The sequence below is a fragment of the Schistocerca piceifrons genome, chromosome 8 (genome assembly GCF_021461385.2).
Source record: "Schistocerca piceifrons isolate TAMUIC-IGC-003096 chromosome 8, iqSchPice1.1, whole genome shotgun sequence".
NCBI lineage: Eukaryota > Metazoa > Arthropoda > Insecta > Orthoptera > Acrididae > Schistocerca > Schistocerca piceifrons.
Genome location: NC_060145.1, coordinates 415,502,128 through 415,523,017, shown reverse-complemented (window position 1 = coordinate 415,523,017; position 20,890 = coordinate 415,502,128). Strand labels below are relative to the sequence as shown.

At 39.4% G+C, this 20,890-nt stretch overlaps 1 protein-coding gene across 2 annotated transcripts in view; it reads left to right on the top strand.

Annotated features, from left to right (window-relative positions):
* The window catches only part of LOC124711115 (indole-3-acetaldehyde oxidase-like), a 253,340-nt gene that overhangs the window by 75,521 nt on the left and 156,929 nt on the right, over positions 1-20,890 (top strand). For both annotated transcript variants that reach the window (XM_047240979.1, XM_047240978.1), the window contains exons 2-4: positions 13,735-13,781; positions 14,431-14,600; positions 15,324-15,484. In XM_047240979.1, coding sequence (XP_047096935.1) covers positions 13,735-13,781; positions 14,431-14,600; positions 15,324-15,484 — 378 coding nt within the window. The remainder of the gene's footprint in view (positions 1-13,734; positions 13,782-14,430; positions 14,601-15,323; positions 15,485-20,890) is intronic.

The following is a 20,890-nucleotide window of genomic DNA, read 5'->3' as shown; positions in this document are numbered from 1 at the left end:
TGAAGCAGATTTTTGCTGCATTCAGTAGCGAGCCAGAGTGTGAATCGGATGTTCAACAAAGCTACGATCGTTGATGGTGTTGAGACAGCAACCAGCCAGAAATTTATTTTAAGTTCCTTCATTCAAAAGGTACCATTACCGGTTTCGAATCATTACAATATATCATCAGACGGCTTTCACGCTTTCATTATAACATGAAGTGCGTTTTTTTTTTTATTGACTAGCTGTCGTGAAATGTCAGTCTTGAGTATTTCTTTCCATAGTTTTCGTCCAGCAAATGGTGTTCGTAGTTTTCACCACATTCTTATCGTTGCACACATAAATTTGTACCATTGAGCACTTTAGGTACAAATTTATGTGTGCAACGACAAGAAAGTGGTGAAAACTACGAACCTAATTTGTTGGACGAAAACTATGAAAACAAATACTCAAGACCGACATTTCACGACAGCTAATCAATAAAAAAACGCACTTCATGTTATAATGAAAGCGTGAAAGCCGTCTGATGATATATTGTAATGATTTGAAACCGGTAATGGTACCTTTTGAATGAAGGAACTTAAAATAAATTTGTAGCTGGTTGCTGTCTCAACACCATCAACATTTGTTTTCAAATAACAGCCACGGTCTCCAACCACGTCATCATACGACAAAATTGCATAAAGCTACGTTCCCCTTGAAAATGTCCTCCGCAGACGGGGACGAAACGTCGGGTTTTGAAGTGAAATTCCTTAGATCACGTCATAATAGCCCGGAATATTTTATTAATTGTGATCTGTATGACACCCTTCCAAACTGACACAGTGGATGCGCCCTGGCCAGATGGGGCGCAAGGTCATACTGATAACTGGGCTCATACTACCAATTTCTTTGTAAACTGGACTCGATTTAATAATCACTGGAATAATATCACCTACCCTTTGAATCGCTGAAGTTTCATGTCGTTTCGTCCTCCCCCTCTGGGTACTTCCTTTTTTGTCAGTCAGTGTAGGTTCTCGTAACGTCTCACCCTGGAGTTTGTTGAGCATTTCGGCGATGCTCTCTGAATGCCTAAAGCCGAGACGAATCGCGCAGCTCTGACTATTTTCTATCTGCCCTAGTAACAGAATTTGCCGCGGTCGCAGACAGGCGAACGATATCCAACATTTGAGTGGACGTCAGTGTTGTAAAATATTCCCTTTATGACTAAATTACACTTCCTTACAATACTTAACGCCGTATTTCGGTCTTGGATTGGCCCTTCCCACAGCTGAATTTAAACGGTCGTTCAATCTCAGATTGGTTCGACCAGCCACCGCTAAACACAAATTTTTTAACTGTTATTGCTCGTCAGGGAGAAGTGGACTCATGGAGGGTTTAATGTCTTTAAAAACTTAAACTGATAACTTTACTTTATCGTTACGTAGTTATACGACAAGGGCTGCCAATCACCATTGATCCTCATTTTAATGTTGCGCTGGTTGCCTCCTCGCTGGCGTCGACCATGATTACCAGTTTGGCATCGTGAATAGGATGGTGTAATAGCACAGCCTGTGCCATAGCATCCTTAAAGACCTCCAGTAGGTCCTCGTTCTGTGGTACCTTCTTGTTCATTAGGTGAACTTTCGCTTCAGAGGTGTATTAGCACAGCCTGTGCCATAGCATCCTTAAAGACCTCCGGTAGGTCCTCGTTCTGTGGTACCTTCTTGTTCATTAGGTGAACTTTCGCTTCAGAGGTGTATTAGCACAGCCTGTGCCATAGCATCCTTAAAGACCTCCAGTAGGTCCTCGTTCTGTGGTACCTTCTTGTTCATTAGGTGAACTTTCGCTTCAGAAGTGCAATCAGAGGAACTTGTTTTGTAGCTGCCTATGGAAGATGACGTCGGTATAAATCAATCGTTCCCAAGAATCTTCATAATTCCTGGAAAATCTTCAGAACTGGGAAGTCACAGATAATTTGTGCTCTCTTAGGGTTTGGATACAGACCTTTTGCAGAAATGATGAGCCCGGGAATCTGCATTCTCTCAGTCCCAAAAATGCACTTGTCTTTGTTGATTACCACTCTGAAGCCCTTACGTCTCTGAAAACGATTCATAGGTGTTTCTTGTGTTGTTCCCTATTGTAAGAGAAGACAAGCATGTCGTCTATGTAACAAAACAGGAAAGGAAGCCCTGTAAGGATGTGGTCAATAAACTTTTGACATGATTGTGAGGCGTTTTAAGACCAAAGCTGGAGCTCCTCAAAATTATAATTTTCGAATCCCTCCAGAGATGTTATGCACTGTCTTCTCTTAGGGCCGGCCGCGGTGGCTGAGCGGTTCTAGGCGCTTCAGTCTGTAACCGTGCAACTGCTACGGTCGCAGGTTCGAATTCTGCCCCGGGCATGGATGTGTGTGATGTCCTTAGGTTAGTTAGGTTTAAGTAGTTCTAAGTTCTAGGGAGCTGATGACCTCAGATGTTAAGTCCCAAAGTGCTCAGAGTCATTTGAACCATTTTTTTCTTCTCTTAGGGCTTTGATTTGCACAGTAGTCAGTGCCTTCCATCAGCATAAAAACAATCTTATGCGTCCTGTTGCTCATCAAAGGTAAGTGAAATGTTGAGTGGCACTCGAACGGTGAGCCCGCGGAAGTCAACTCAAGTGACATACCCAGATATGTTCCACATTGCCTACGTTTGGCAGCGATCGAGCCCTGTAAATCCTGCAGGTTAGAAGTGGGGTCGTTGAACTAGTTTGGGAAGTTGCACAGACTGATGCACTGACGTGCATTTCTGCTGAAACGCCGATAGAACGAACACCACAACGTTTGAACTGATGGTTTTTATTTGACTGCATTTTCTTTTGCTCCTGCAGTGGCTGTTGACTCTCATTTCAGAGCCACCATCATAGCTTGTAATGCCCTCACACAGTCCATCACTTGTTCTGCTTTTCTTACGGGCATGGCTGGCACACTGTACCTGAATCAGCAACGCCTTGCTGTCTGTACTGGCAGTCCTCGGTTTGGGGCCTTCAGCTATACTAGTCTGACAGTATATGTATATTGAAGGTGGAGAGGGGAAGGAAGGAAAGGGAAGGGGAAGGATCAGTGTTGTCAGCTACCTTGGGACAATGTGTGGAATCGGCGCAATGAGTGAAAATGTGTATCGAACCCGGGATCTCCAACTTGAATTTACATATTTAATGTATAACAGCTGTGGGTTCTGCATGGTGTCTGTTCTTTTGAACATGTCCGAAAGAACAGACACCACACAGTCATATAACTGTTTGACAGTTATGCTCTGAATATTCAGCCATCATCTTGCCTTGTTGGCCAAGACTGCCAACGGTAATTTGGTGCATCTGCTAAGACAGTGCTGGTTGTTGGTGGTAGTTTCCTAGGCCATAACAACCGAAGGGAAGCCTCAGGCAACAAACCATTGCCACCTAGTGATTTTAGTTGTACCAACATCGTTTGAGCAAGATGTCACCAGTTGGTATCTATTGCAGCAGTTTATGCAATCTGTTCTCTGGGATTAAAAATACTCTTTGATTAAATCCGCTTTTAGAATCTCGTAACTCCATGAACTTAACAAGACCTTTGCTTACATAATTTGTGCCTTGTCCAAATGTGCCACCATACAATGAAGCACATCGAGTGAAGCTGGGACACCATGTCACAAAAATATGCTCTCTGCCTATCTGAGCTACAGGCGCGGTCGTTTCGTCCAGAAGGTGAGAAGTTCAGCATTTCTATAGTTCCTACCTTGAATTGTCTTTTGAAGAGCTTGCCTCTGCTGTGGTGTCCTGTGTAGCTGCATTTTGAGGTTGCTGCTGTGGTTCAGACTGGATTGTAGCGTCGACAGTATTGTTAATCACTATTCTACTTCTTCATCGACGTCGTCATTTTAGCTATCTATCTTAAGTGAATATAACTGATGGAAAGAAAGAATAAAGTTCACACATGCAAGCTAACTTAATATATATACAATAAAACGCAAATTACGAACACTGAGAGTTAGCGCAGAAACATATCGAGAGCGAGCATCAGAACAAAGAAATGCATACATAAAGACGAAACACACTGAGACATATCATTGTCGTCTCTGTCCGCAGAGGGATATCACTTGCCGCTATACTTTCTTATAATTGCACTGTGAGTATGTTGACCGTATTCTGCTTGGTTTTTGTTCGCATCCGTTATATTGGATGGAGTAAAGGATTCATATTTGTTTTGGTACCGTATAAAATGGAAACTGGTTTCGTAGCGTAGTGTTCTGTGGACATTTTTTTTCCTTCCTATCAGTCTATGTGTGATATGGCTCGATTTAGATGCGTTGTAAGTATGTGTTTGTAATCTACTTTATTTTTGTTCACATTTGTTTCATTTATTTTCTCGCATTTAGTTAAGAACTCTATGATAGCAGTTTTGACAGAATTGGTATTCAGCTTTATTACATTCTTCTCAAGGAATGAGAATGTATTTCTACTTTGAATGATGTCGCATCTTGTCGTGGAATGAGTATGTATTTCTGCTTTGAATAATGTAGCGTCTCGCTGCTGAGTATGTTCTTTAGTGACAGTGTACGTAGTTATTATGCCAGGTACCATTATGCAGCAAAAGCATTCTACAGCGAAGTGCATACTTATACATGTTGATTGTATGATATAGGATGAACGTTTTTCCACCATATTGAATGCTACAACATTTGGTAAACTCTCAGTTATACAGTGTTCACTAGTAGATCCAATAATGAAAGCACGAATCTGTGTATTATTTTCAAATTTTCATAGGGGATGGGAGAACAATTGTAGTACGTTGACTTCTGGTAAAATGTATGTTTGTATTCCCTGTAACTACCGAGTGAACACATTTGTGTAACTACTGTGGAACTTCTACATCTACAGCTGTATCATACTCCGCCAGCTACGTAATGATGTGTGGTGGAGGGTACTTCTGTTACAACTGTTTGTCTGCCCTACCCTCTTCCACTCACGAATGACGTGTGGCGAGAATGATTGGCGGTAAGTGTCTGTATTGGCTCTAATTTCTCGAATTTTGTCGTCATGGTCATAATGCGAGGTATGTGCCGGAGCAAATAGTATGTTGTCCGATTCTTCTCGGGAAGTGCCGTCTCGAAATTTCAAAAGTAAACCTTTCCGTGATGCACAGTGCCCCTCTTGTAACGTTTGCCAATGGAGTTTGTTGAGCATATAGGTAACACTCCCTCACCAATTAAACGATCCCAGACGAAACGCGCCTGTCACCGTTGGAGCTTCTCTATCTCTTCTGTCAGGCCTACCTGCTAAGGATCCCATAGTGGTGAACAAATCTCAAGAATCGGTCGAAGAAGCGCCTTATAAGCCACTTCCTTTGTGAATGGGTTACATTTCCTGAAGATTCTTCCTATGAATCTTAGTCTGGTATCTGCTTTTCCTACTGTTTCTTTTATGGGGTCATTCCACGTAAGGTCGCTCTGGACTTCAAACCTTTGCAAGGAAGAGTGCCTTAGTTCAAAAAATGGTTCAAATGACTCTAAGGACTATGGGACTTAACAGCTGAGGTCATCAGTCCTCTAGAACTTAGAACTACTTAAACCTAACTAACCTAAGGACATCACACACATCCATGCCCAAGACAGGATTCGAACCTGCGACCGTAGCGGTCGCGCGGTTCCAGACTGAAGCGCCTAGAATCGTTCGGCCACTTCGGGATCGGCACACGTTTGTCAGTCGGTCGTAAGTTCTCAGTCAGTCTCCCCCTATGATGGGCCTTGCGACGAATCAGGACGATGACATGCACATCACTATCGAATGGGCATATTACAGCATTAATGATGGACTTTCTATGTTAATGGGACTGTCTCCTGACTCCTCTAGCTCTCACGTGGAAGCAGAAGAAATGGGCTAGAAAAACGTCAGCAAGTCATCCGAGGTCTCTTGCAGCAAGTGTGTTATTCTTATCACATTCAAGAATGCCTCCAAGAAAGACACCAAGCCTGCTCTTGCACCAAATTGAGGATAAACAAGGTTTTAAGCCACCTCACAGAGGATAGCTGTCAAGCTTGAGCCAGAAGACCCTGCGACAACGAGTAATACGTTTGCCCCACTGAGAGACATTGCTGACAAGAGGCCGAGGCATGACATGACCATAGACTTCCGCGCAGATCTTTCTACCACGATGTGCAGCAAGCAGTGCAGGGGCTCCAGTTTTCTGTCAAAACAGGTGGAAAAGACATCTATAAAATATTGCTACGCTCAGTGGAGGAGTACCACTGTATTACTCGAACGTGCAATTGGCTTCCACACTTATACCTCGACGCCAGGAAAACCACTTAAGATCTTCCGCAGAGGCATTCCTCTCTGAAGATGTTCTTGGACGTCGTAAAAGATTAACTACAACAACAAGGTTATAAAGTGCACTCGTCCACAGCATGAAATCACTTTGCACACACATTTCAGTGCCAACGGTTCTTGTTATTCCCACCAATAAAGAACACAACTGAGGACTTTAGTAAACCGTAGTCACAGTATGCGATGCGAAGAGATAACCACATTGCGCTCCACTGTACTATGCGAGTGTGCTGTGTAAAATATGGCTAAGAACACCACAGCAAGGACTGCACTGTATGCAAGAAGGATGACAACCCTTCCTGCATAACTGCAAAAGACCTAGACATGTCGCCACTTAGAGAGGATGTGACCCATTCAAACGACTCATCGCTAGCCTAAAGAACTCGTTACCCCCCACAGCTATAAGAAGACATAGAATAGTGTTCGTTCAAGCTATGTTCTTGAATTGGGCGCCTCAACCCACAACACTGCCATTCACTGCACCATCAGCGACACAATCCCGCCTCTACTAATCACGAAAGTATTCATTCAATGCAGAATCGCTACTGGCTCTCAACAGCCCAGGAATGCAGCAGCTCATGATGAACAAAGTTGCGAAACAGCTAGCAAAGTCCAACCTGCATGCGATGGAACTGTTCCTTTTGGACTTCAAGACCGGGCTAAAATTCTGAGCATGATGCACCAAACCACGGACACGATGCTCCGCATTGTGAAGGATCTGCCACAGCTCATCACAGCTGCAGTGCTGAAAGCACTCCAAACATTACACCAACAACCCAGTCAACTACATTATGGACACAAGCTCGCAATCTATTGCTATATTTCTGGAACACAAACGACAACCACACACAGTAATGAGAATACAGATAATTTCTTCATGAATAAGACGTCAATGTATGTCTCGTGGGTCAAGTCAATTGGCAATGTGAAAGTTACCAACTACCGGTGCTACTCATCATCGCGTCAGACCATTTACCTGTAAACTTTCGCTTGACAATACTGTAGGTCGGAAACAGAGTTTCAGTGTCGTTTCAGTGTCTTTGATAAGCAAATTTGAGCTTTTGCCGAGCCCTTGACAGATCAGTGTCGTACTGCAGAAGAGGCGAGAGAAGATGCAAACTCTGACCAGGAAAAGAAACAAGAAACGAAGCCACGTTAATAGTTAACCAGGAGAGGTATGTACGCGAATTCTCCTTTACGATTCGTGATCCCGTTTTATGGGACGTAAGTTCCGCCTTCCAGAAGTAGCCTTTCCCTCGGCCCACATCTGTAAATGCACATTGTTGTCGCAGTGTCATTTCTATAGTGTAATGTAGTCCAAGTAGCGTAACAAAGAAACGACTGCTACTGAATAGACATCTATAGTAACATAGTTTATAGGTCTATGTGTCAGCAGAGCAGCCATTTAAAAAGGTCCCTCGTTTTTTGCAATGGAATTCTTGTTGCAACTTCGCTGCTTTGTTGTAAAATGCCAATGATGCTGAAACAATGTGTTTCTTGACTTCTGATTTTCGATAATTTCTACCGGCAGAGGAGGAAACAGGCAAGAACGCTTATCTGATCCATAGTTTATCAAATTCTATTAGAGATACTTGTACAGTTAAATAAGTGGATCATTTTGGTTTCCAGGAGAAAGAGGTTGGTAAGGAGGTGCATTGACATGGCTTCCCAACTGCATATTTCGAAGTTGTTTTTTTTTTTTTTTAATTTTAATTTTAATATGGATTAATAGGCTTATATGCTTACTCAAATATGCCAGTGACTGCAACATCTTGTGAAAGCAGTCGCAGCAAATTACAGATAATAAAATGCTACTGAACTTCGAATAGGTTTTTGCAGAGTGTCAAATGTTGTCAAGTATCTCGTTAATAGTCTATGACACATGTCCTAAATGTGACCTCAGTGACACAATGAATGAGTTTGCCCTGATTAAAGCAAGGAAATGTAGAATTAAAAATTTGTTCTTTGTTGTATGTCATAATAAAACCAGTGCAGGTCTACAGTAACTGCTCCCAAACAAATGTTGAAGACAATATAGGCTAAAGAACATTTATAAATGTGTGAGGGCTTCTGAAGCCCTGCTTATGCATTCACAGTGTATGGGTAAACGTATTGAATTATACAAAAAAACTTAAAAAGGATAGGAGGAATGTCACACTGTTAGTGAAAGAGTACTGGAAAGCAGTTTGAAATCAAACAAAAAATTACATAATTTTTAGAAAAATGAAGACATACAAGGGCCTCGGAAGCCCTGTATATGCATCCTAGGGTTAATTTGCTCAAATGCCTATTGCATCTGCGGAATCTGTTGGATGTCTCATTTGCTTGACATGTATTTGCCTCCTAATGCTTTCATCCATGGTGCTTGGATGGCAGCTACATGATGTTGCTGGTTGTGATGAAAATTTACCATGTTGAGGAATCAGTGTAATTCTTGAAATTTCCATTGGCATGCTAGGTGATTATTCATCTCATTCCATTGTATTGCAGGCTGTATGCCTTCACAGCTAACTGATTGACAAAGTTGACATTTGTCATCATTGACTAAGACATCAACTTTACAGAAGTCATCAAAACTAATTTGAGATGCTTGTTGTGCTCATGTTGGAAGTAAAGAAGACTAAAATATCATCTAAGAAGGTGTAGCAAAAGGAAAACATGAAAAGAACATAATCTGTGAGCCTTGATTAATCTATACTGTATTTTTGAGCCCACATGGCATGTAAAGGTCCAAAAGGGGTGATAATAGTCATCTTTAGTACGACCTCTTGGTTCTTTGAACTCTACAAATAAGCCTTTCTACCGTGCTGCACACTGAACACAGAGACACAAGCTAAATTATGAGTTAGGTCCTGCATATTTGGAACTGTATAATTGTTCAGGATAGTGCAGGGGTTGAGAGCCAGATAGTCACTGCACAGTGGGTATTTACCATCCTTCTCAGGTACAAGGTGAATGGTTGGGTGCCAATGACTATCTGACTGCCTGACCATACCACCTTGTAATAATTACTTTACAGCCAACTTGGCCATGTGAAGTTTATCTAGAGCTAATCCATGCACCTTACGCCAGACTAGAGAGTCTGACATGGTGTTAATTTTTTGAACTGTTCCATTGTGGACAGCACTTAGTCTGTAATGCACACATGAATGTGTTGGTGTTGGAAGGACATAAACAGTAAGCTCATATGTGCCTGAAGAAGGATACATTGGATTGAGCTGAATCAGTATTGGTGTATACTATGCAGGCTGCTCTGATGGGGTGTGTCTGACTGTTGACAACTCCCCCACACTTCCTGCCTCATTCAAGGTGATAATATTGTGACGATAAGATTTTTCTCTAGTAAGATGCTCCAAGTATGCATGTGCAGTTGTGAGCTCATTCATAGGTGCTTCGATTTCATCACATATAGACTAAAAGGCTGTGGAATCCCTACAAATCCTACTTTATTTGGACTTTTACGAATCTGAATATAACCTAAAACCTTTCGCTCCAACAAAGCTAAAAAAGCCACACTAATTAAAACACAAATATCTAACAAAATAAAATTTAAAATAAACAAAAATGAATCATGAAGTATCAATACTATTTGTAGAAAAAATCTACAAAAATGAATTCTAAATTCAACACATTATTTTGTCAAAATAATAAATTAATTAATATTAATCAATATAATAAAAAATATTTTGACCATATGGTCCTTTCGCACTAATATGGGTTAATAGTCTTAGGATAGAAACAACCTGGCTCATGCTGTTCTGAACTCAAATCATCTAAGAATTTAAAGGTCAAACAGACCTAATCATTGGGCTCCTGTTTGGTCCAAAGTTATACTTTCTGATTGTATATTAATTGCTGTTGTAATAAAGTTTACTGCACCAAGAATTGATGGTACACCTACTAAGTGTGGTGAAAAAATGGCTAGATCTAGAGATGCACCCACATGTGCAATAGCTCCTGCTAGAGGGGGTAAACTGTCCATCCTGTACCAGCACCGTTATCCACTATAGAAGATGTGGGCGAAGTGTTTCTTGTTCGATATCAAGGTAGCACTGAGTGAGTTCTAATATCAACGATCCTGCCACAAGTCTTGAAATGGCTCTGAGTACTATGGGACTAAACATCTATGGTCATAAGTCACAAGTCTTGAAGCATTTGTTGATCTTGTTTGTGTGTGTTGGAGACATCGAAGCAATTGAGATGTGTGCCGCTAGATCTTTTTTTATTTTTATTTTTATTTTATTTTATTTTATTTTATTTTATTTATTTATTTAATTTTGTTTTGCTGTCAAGTTCAATCAGCACACAAGTATTGCAGAGATGATACATGAATTCAAATGGGAATCCCTGGAGGGAAGACAATGCTCTTTTTGCAAGGCACTATTGCAGTAGGGAACTGGTATTTGAGGCCAACTACAGAACTATTCTACTGCTGCCACAATACATGTTTCATGAAGATAAGATGCGAGAGATTAGGGCTAACACAGAGCCTTTTAGACAGATTTTTTCCCTTGCTCTGTTTGTGAGTGGAACAGGAAAGAAATTGATTAGTAGTGGTATAAGGTACCCTCTGCCTTGCACCATAGAGTGGTGTGGACTGTGTGTGAAGGTGTAGATGTAGAAGAGTTCCATGTGCCAAATCAGGGGAGAGATGGAAATGTTTTAGAAAGTTAGTCACCTGTATGGGTTCCTTGAAGTCAATGATGAAAAATTGCCATGGAAGCATGTCTTCCAAACCCAAGCCCAAAGTTTGTAATGTGTTTCCATATGTTGCAGTATTTCAACTGTTTGCCAAATGTAGTTGGAAGGCAGATAAAATTTTTTTCTGGCAGTGGTGGCTCACACCATGTGATACTCACTTCAGACCCAGTATCAATAAGAAAGTATTGGTTGTGAGTATGATCCAGGATATAGAGTCAACCACCCACACATGTACTGCTTTATGTTAAGTAGGCAGGTGATCAGTAGCTGTGCAATGATCTGAGTGCCTACTGCATTTCATTCTTCCCATTTGGGTGACCACAAGGTACTGTGCAGTTGCTTGCCTTATCACTGATGTGTGTGTGTGTGAAACCTAAAAAAGTGTGGCACCATCTTTCTGTCCATGTGGGCAGTGTTGTCATCAGCTAGCCAATTGTTTATATGGACCAGTTGGAGGTCACTGCCCTGGTGGTATGAGTGACATTGCCCTCAGAACCTGTGCATACTTGGTTCTGCTTGACTGCACCACCCATTGCATCATTTTACCTGACTGAAATGAATATAGTCATTGTTGTCCACTCAATTAATGCACTGTCAATGTTGTCATGCAGCTAGAAGTCTTTCTAATATCTCCTCCTTATGCAAGAGCATTACTAGTTGTAAATGAGAAGGTAACTTATCTAACCACAGTTTCTACAGGATCTGGCATGAGTGTGATGTTGTTTAATGTTCAAAGGCATCACCAGAGTTGGGAGGGTGTTTCAGTGCGTAAATGTTTATCATAAATAACTTGGCATAACTGCTGTTCTGGCATTCTGCTGAGGCATTGAAGAAACATTGTCTTTGCCATGTCATATTTGCTGATAGCCAGGGTTGACCAAACAGTCACCAATAATGTAAGTATGCTTGCCTTGATTGCTTGATAATGTGACGAACTTGAAGCTATCATCAGAAATGCCATGGCAATAGAGAATGCAATCAGCAATGGCGATCCACACAGTTGGCTGCTTGGGGCAGAAGGGTGGAGCTTTGGTTTGTGGACTGAGGTGAATGGTACTGTTGGTGTGCATTTAGTATCACAGCTTGTCAGAGAGCAACAATATATGAGTTCTTCTGAGCCGTCGTGTCTTGGAAGGAAATCCTGCAGAAGTGTTTGTGTCCCAGCTGGATAGCCTCCACATGGTGGTGCAAATTGTTTCAGCAGAATTGTACACAGTGTGGTAGGTGTGACAGATCAAGCAAAATTACACTGTGTTGTCCATGTTGAGCAACAGCTTGTTGGTAAGCAAATGAGTTGCATTTGTTACCAAAGTCAACCAAAAGATCAGTAGTCAGTGCACATTGTTTGAATGCAGGTTGGTACTGTCAACACTGCTGGCACTGCACCCAAGAAAGTTTTTTGCATTACACAAAAGACAAAAGCTGTTGCTTTTGATATGAAGTACTAAACTGAACACTATATAAGTCACTGTCTTGTGTTAATACTTCTCTGGCACTAAAGTTTTGACATCATTTGATTGTTGTGACATGTAAGATGAAACAAAAAATGCAGGTAGGTCTAGTTGTAGAGAAACCCTGGGTGAGAATGCTCCAGTTAAAATGGCTGAGACTACAAGCTCATAATAGTACGCTTTATTCCTTGGCAGAAATAAGTAAAATATGTACACATACTATAGAAACTCAGAACAAACTAACTACCAAAGATAATACTGCAGTACCACAGCACCACTGACCAGAAGGATTTCCCCATGTTAGCTGACACAATCACTGCTGAGTCACTACAGACAGATAAGTTATTATAGGGGTTCCAGATATTATGGTGTACTAGAAACTGTTTTAATTGCTCTAGTGGGTGTTCCATTCCACCAGTTGAATTATTTACTTATTTTTTGTAATGTTATACTACTTCTTCTATATTCAAAGCTGAAATTCCTCTAAATCTAGTTACAACTTCACTGTTATCCTGATTGAAGCTGAAAAGATGGACGTTGCATTGGTAACCACTTACATCAACATTATTATGATATTTCTGAAGGATTTACTGTGAATTTGTCACCTAAATTGAATTTTTGAGATTTGTAGACTGCCAGCTGTGGCATCAAGATCAGACCTTATGACTGATCACATTGCCTTTCATTAATTTTTTTGGTTCAGAATAAATTTTTTGTGTTAATTTCTTTTTCTGCCTTTACCACCATTCTAAATTAGGTTTTATGCTGTTTTACATAGTTCATAAAATATATATTTTTATTACTTCCCAGTTAACTGAGTAGCCGGCCGGGGCGGCCGAGCGGTTCTAGGCGCTACAGTCTGGAACCGCGCGACCGCTATGGTCACAGGTTCAAATCCTGCCTTGGGCATGGATGTGTGTGACATCCTTAGGTTAGTTAGGTTTAAGTAGTTCTAAGTTCTAGGGGACTGATGACCTCAGTAGTTAAGTCCCATAATGCTCAGAGCCATTTGAACCATTTGAAGTTAACTGAGTAACTGTCTTTTCTTAGCACTTGACATTTTTACATTGGCAGTTATCCACTTTAATTTGCTTGTCATTTTTATAGTGCATTTAAAACACATCACAATGGTGTGTTAGTCTAATGTCATTCAGAACATAGACAACTGAACTGAACAATCTTGTTGAAAAGAAATGTTGTTAGTATTTAATATTTTAGAATTCAGAGCTCTCCAAAAACTACCAACATTGTTAATAATATCTCTCAATAATTTCAGGTTTCAGAAGGAGGCAGTGTTTCACATCAATGGAAAGGAGTATCACGGTAGGTGCATCAGTCGACATAAAAAATTTGTAGCCAAGATGTGATTGTAGATATGAATAATATACACTCTGATGACAGGAAGTTTGTAACATGCTGATGACATTCTATTTGCAATTATTATTGTGTGACCACGCAATTTCAACTGGAAATTAATATTCAGAGCTAGAAATTCTGTGTTTGCTCTGTAGTCTACTGAGGTACCATCTAAATTTAATGCAACAGCGTCAGTTTCCTCCTCAAACTAAAATTCATTGCATTTATTTTCTTCATAGTGGCTGTTATTGGAGGAGGGAGTAATGGGGCACAGGTTGTGAAACATCTACTGAAGCTGAGCACATTATTCTTAGTGGAATGTTATACCTACAGGAGATTGACTTTGCTCTTGGTGATATCACCATTTCCAGTTTTGTATATGTTCTTATGACTACTCCATTTCTCAGCTATTTGGCATGCTGATATCTTTATCCCTCTCACTATCAGTAATTGAAACAGTTCCTTCCATTGTTGTATGGAGCAGTTTACTGCAATACTGAAAATATTATTATTATTATTATTATTATTAGAATAGATTGTACTATGAATGGCTGATTTTGTATACTCTTCCCTGAGCAAGAAACTAGAAAATGAAAATCATAATTTAATTTTACAGTGGACAACACAGTTCCTGTGGGTACCTCATTAAACACTTACATAAGAAATTATGCCAACCTCAAAGGAACTAAAGCAATGTGCCATGAAGGAGGCTGTGGAACATGTATCGTTATGGTTACGAAGAAACATCCTGTCAGCAAAAAAGTGGAATCATTTGCAGTCAATTCTGTAAGTTTGCTATATAAAAAAGTTGTAGTATTAATGAATGCTTATGTTCGTACACTAGTTGTGCAGAAAAATGTCTTATAGTTTGTATATGATACTCCAAATGTATACAGCCAAACTCAAAGAGGTAATAGAGGGGACCAAAATAAACAACTGTTATCACAGGAGGTGCGTCTGTAAAAGCAGATGTGATGTTTAATTGACAGAGAGAGGGAAACAAAGGTTAAATCCAATTAAATTTAGTTATTTTCATTTTTATATGGTGTATTGGTTCAAACAACTTATTACCAATATGCATGTAAACCACACATCATTGAGCCACACGTCACTGTCACTGACATTTTGTTACATTTCCAGTCATTAGGATTGGAGTGGAAAGTTGACAGATCGGATGGTCATGGTCATGGTCCAGTATACGTGTGTAGAAAAATGAGCAGTCACACCATATATCAAACAGCTCATACATTTTGATTTGTTGCTTCAAAACGATGTCTGTAATATCCTCACTGAGCCAAAAGCTCTTGATGGTGATGCTTGTTGTAATGACTAATGATTTATCATTATTGGCAATACCTATTAGCATGTGTACATGAACATATTTTAATGGCAATAATTGTTTGTTTTGGTCTCCTTCATCACCTCTTAGATCTGTCAAAAATGTTCTGGTGAACAATTCACTATTACATTCGGATCACCAAAATACATGATTTTATGGTTATCTTACAGTGTTTGATGCCAGTATTTTCATGCCACAACTGTAGGATAACAACAGTTGAAGGAATTGGCAACAAAAAAATGGGGTATAATTCAGTGCAAAAGACACTTGCTGCTTTCAATGGTACACAGTGTGGGTACTGTTCTCCTGGAATGGTTATGAACATGTACAGGTATGTTTAATTTTCTTCAAAGTTTTCTAAAACCTTATTTTTGATATACTTCAACATCAGAGACAAGGTTTTCTATTTGCATATTTCTTCTTCCCTTTGTTCACATAGAATGGTGTAAGGAAAACTCACTATGAGTATAGTATTTCACTGATTTTTGCTCTCCATTCATAGTGGACAGTTACAAAAAGGGAAGGATAGAAATTATTTCAGAGCTAAGTCACAACCAATACAGACAGATAAACAGAGAGGTAAAACACAGATTGTTTTATCAGTGTGCAACTAATGGAAAATCACTGCTTGTGAAACTGAAAGTGAGATTCCCAGTAGCTCCTTTTTTACAACCATTAAACTTCTGTATGAAGATGTTTGACAGTTAATGTTCTTGACATTTATTTCCTTCTTGTTGTTGAATACTTTCCTTTCTTTATTAAGAACGTTTGTGACCTTGTTACTGTTATTCTTAGAAGTGTCATATTTGGGTAACATACAAAAAAATCATCAGGAGGAAATCCATGACTTAAAATTTTAAACCTTTTTTCTGATTTCAAATCAGACCAGTGCTTCACAACTTGCTGATTTACAGTGTGGGCACTTGTGCCTGGTCAGCCTCCTGCTAGTGAACAGAGAAGTTGCAGCATGGTGGGGAGTAAGGGGAACTGTGCACACAATCTGTGGTCAAGCAATCACAGCAGATGCAACAGCTGTGAAATTGGAAAGGGTCAGTGGAGCTGCCTAAGTGGGAATGGCCAGGCAGCATTGTGTAACACCACCAATGTCTTCACATTCACAGTCAGCTTGTAAAACTTTATACAGAGTTTGTCATGACACAGTTAGACATTTTCATCAAATGCATAAACAGTGAAATTGAGGTGGAGAAGCTACTGGTACTGGACTTGTCAATAGCAATGAAGAATATTCTTAGCAGCATTCAAGATGCTGGAGATGTAAATAAATCAGGACTTGTAGTGCGACTGAATCAGAAGAAGAAAAACCCTACCAGCACCCAGTGAAATCAAAGGTGTTGTGTACATGAGTCACCAGGAGAAAGTATATGCACATGATGACACTCTGAAAAAAAACTAGTGCAATGCATACAGTTAATAATATACCAGATCATGGACTTTAATAGCAATAATTAGAAACTTTTCTTGAAGATATTGATTGGACCCTGCCCTATTACAATAAGATGCAATGGTGTAGTAGGGTAGTAGGGGCTTATTGTTAAATTGACCTGTTTTTGTCATTTGAATGAGATAATTGTGGAAATTAGTAATGCTTGTGCACTTGATCTTAATTGGTCTCATGGAAAAGCAGCCTTGCATTCCCTACCAACTCAACCAGCCATCCAAATGACTTAACATTTCACTTCAGGGTAAAGATTTGTTGAAAGCACATTTCATAAATCCTGTACAAGTATTCAAAATGAAATTTCCTCTGTGTCAAGAATCAGTTTGACAAAGAATATGCAATTAATTTTCCAAATTGTCTTCATTGAAGGACTCTGGTATTAACAGCTTCTGAATTATATCCACCTTTCTTGTGTAATCTTAAGGAAGATTTCCAGTTTTGACAGCACTACAGAGTGATTTTCATTTGTTTTCCTCTCCATATTTACCTTGATGCCATTCACTTTGATCTGCTGCTTGAAATAACTGATCTGTAGTTTGACAGGGAATATAATGACAAATTCAGTAACAAGAGAAACATTGTAGATTTCTACTAACATTTCCCTCAAGACTGATTACATAAAATGGCTGCAGTCGTTAATGTCGAAGCTGCATTCCACCCACGTTTTCACCAATGAGTAACGATAATATGCATTTGCAAAACTGATTTGTAGACCATAGCCCAACCTGCATGCTACACTTGCAGTACACACAAATGCTCTCATAAAAAGAAAAGAAGGGTAAGGATGGGCGAACTGATTAAAATTCATTACATGTGAAATGTTTGATTGCCCTGTACTGTGACAATGGAGGGGGGGGGGGGGTATGATGCTTGCTGAGACATTAATACTGATCCCAATCTCCCTGACCATTTTAACTTTTCTATAAACACTGAACTAATCAAATAATATGCATGGACTCCTTTTATAATCAAATCTGAGGAGTAGTGATAAAAATCAAGCTCCAACCATAAAACTTGTTGTTGGTGTTAGTCCTTCTCTACATATTCACCCTTCATTGTGACTGCCTTTACCAGTGACTGATAACGTGGAGATATTGGTTTGCTGTTCAGGAAACTTTCCACCTCAGCACTTACTTTGTTGTCATTATGGAAATGTCAGCCAACCAATGCTTTTCTAATCTGAGGAAAGAAGAAGATGTCACTTGCTGTCATGTCAGGAGAATACAGATGACAAGACAAAATTTCATTTCTGAAAGAAACAGCCTCTCTCAATGTGTCTTGTGGTAATGAGCTGGAGCATTGAGATAAAGAAGAAGCACACCTCTAGACAGCTTTTGACACTGCTTCACCTTGACAGCCTGCCATAACATCATCATGAGATTTTGGTACTCTACCAGTTTGGCCTTTAGGATAATCTGTTAGTCCCACACTAGGACAGTTCCAAAGAAAAACTGAGCATCATACTGTCAGATGATACTAGGGTATTCATCTTTTCAGGCTATTAAAGGAGTCATCCAAATGAGCCTGACATTGTCCTCATTTCTACTACTGCCTTGGTTCAGCATACTTTTTGAATGAGTGTGAGCATTCCCAGAAATCAGATGGTGGTGACATTATTGCCATGTTGAAAATGCCATGTAAGATGGATGGAAACTATTCCATGACTGATTTTCACATATTCTCTGTTGTCTTGATTGTAATACACTGATCTTTGTGCATTAGGACCTCTTGTCAGATGTAGGAGATATAAATGTAAAGAAAGTACATACTTTGCTTACTGACATTCTGTTATGTCATAGAAGACCATATTCTGGGTTAACTCGTCAAAATGAGCAATAGTTTTTAGAGTGCAAAAACATGTAATAAGACTCATTTGTGGTGTAAATTCAAGAACATCATGTAGAAACCTGTTCAAAAAACTGAGTGTTCTAACCACTGCTTCCCAGTGTATTTATTCCTAAATGAAATTTATTGCAAACAATATGTCTGTTTCCAACCAATAGCTCAATACATATTATCAATACTAGGAATAAGAACAATCAACATAAAGACATGAAATCACTTACCTTGGTCCAAAAGGGGCCCAGAATTCATGAACCCACATTTTCAGTAATTTTCCAGCATCCACCAAAAACTTGGTTTCAGATAAAGCAAAGTTTAAACTGAGTTTGAAAGATTTTTTGGTAAACAGCTCTTTCTACTATATAGATGAATAGATTCATAGAGACTGACAGACCACCTTAAATAAAAATGTCTGTTAAATTTCAGTTTTGAAAACACTTTGTCACAAGTCAAGGTTAGGTAGCTTGTGTATGATAAATTTATTAAAAGTGCATAAGTATGTTTCATTCTGACAGTGCATTAATTCTGTGAATATTAGCAATTCGAGTTTATTGTAATGCATTCACATATTTTGATAATCTCCTGACAAATGATCTGGGCAGCGAGTATTACATTCAAATGTTCTGTTGGTCTTTTTTTTTTTTTTTTTTTTTTTTTTTTTTTTTTTTTTTTTTTTTTTTTTTTTTGTGTTATACTTTCTGATGTCTTCCATACCCATGAGAATGATCTCATTTTTGGATCTGTGGAACGAAAACTGAATTAATGTAATCTACTCTAAACTAAATGTGGTCTTATTGGAGGTGGGATGGCGTTTCCTTCCTTTTGCTCTTAAACTGCCTTACCCAGCCAGCTATTGGGGATCTACTGAAGTTTCCAAAACACAGCTTAACTTGGCATTTTCACCCTAGAAAACATTACCATAGAATGAAGAAATGAAAAGTGACAGGTAAAAGTCCAAGAATGAGATCAATCCTGAGACCTTTCAAACCACAGTCTGGCAGTTTACCATTGACAAATGAGCTACACAGTTTCCAGCTAGAAATTCTGAAATATTTTATGATATGACCTGACAAAACTACAGTTGTCTGGGAATAACTGTGGTTTGTTTGATCACTCTGGGAGATGGCTGATTGGAACTACAACATATGAAACATTGCTTCACTTTATTACAAGAATGATAAAAAAGATTCACTTAACTGTATACTATCCATTGCCAGGGAACTGAGTCAAACATTTACAACTGTCTTTGAAGAGCAAGAATCACTTGATGCACACAATTACAAACTCTTCTCCTGAAGTAAAAGTTCAGCTTTTGCAGTAGCAGAGTTCTAATAGAGACTTGAATAGCACTGGTGCATAACTTGGTGGCTTTGACTGCTTCTTCAGAGGTCACAGACTGGGACAGCGTGAGTCCATTCTTGGCCCTATATGAACCTCCATGTGATAGCAGTGTGGTGCTGAGAGGAACACCTCCCATCCTTCATTGCAGATTTCAGTGAGTCATTGTTGATGTCTGTGGTATCAATGCACATTGCCAACTTTGGTATGGGATCATGATCTTCAGATGATACCATTAGATTAGAGATTAGATTAGATTAGTTTTTCGTTCCATAGATCCATCATTAGATTAGGAAATGAGACACTTAAAGTAGTAAAGGAGTTTTGCTATTTGGGAAGCAAAATAACTGATGATGGTCAATGTAGAGAGGGTATAAAATGTAGACTGGCAATGGCAAGGAAAGTGTTTCTGAAGAAGAGAAATTTGTTAACATCGAGTATAGATTTAAGTGTCAGGAAGTCATTTCTGAAAGTATTTGTATGGAGTGTAGCCATGTATGGAAGTGAAACATGGACGATAAATAGTTTAGACAAGAAGAGAATAGAAGCTTTCGAAATGTGGTGCTACAGAAGAATGCTGAAGATTAGATGGGTAGATCACATAACTAATGAGGAAGTATTGAATAGGATTGGGGAGAAGAGAAGTTTGTGGCACAACTCGACCAGAAGAAGGAATCGGTTGGTAGGACATGTTCTGAGGCATGGAGGGATCACCAATTTAGTATTGGAGGGCAGCGTGGAGGGTAAAAATCGTAGAGGGAGACCAAGAGATGAATACACTAAGCAAATTCAGAAGGATGTAGGTTGCAGTAGGTACTGGGAGATGAAAAAGCTTGCACAGGATAGAGTAGCATGAAGAGCTGCATCAAACCAGTCTCAGGACTGAAGACCACAACAACAACAAGATCCATGCTGAGGAGATCCTCGTGGATGTGGAACATGTCCACTTTTTTTTTAATATATATATATAGCTGAAATAACAATACTAATTGTATGAATATATACAATACATCATTTGTTTCTATTAAAAAATTCATCTATGGAGTAGAAGAAGTTGGCCACTAGTAAGTCTTTCAGGCTCCTTTTAAATTGACCTTT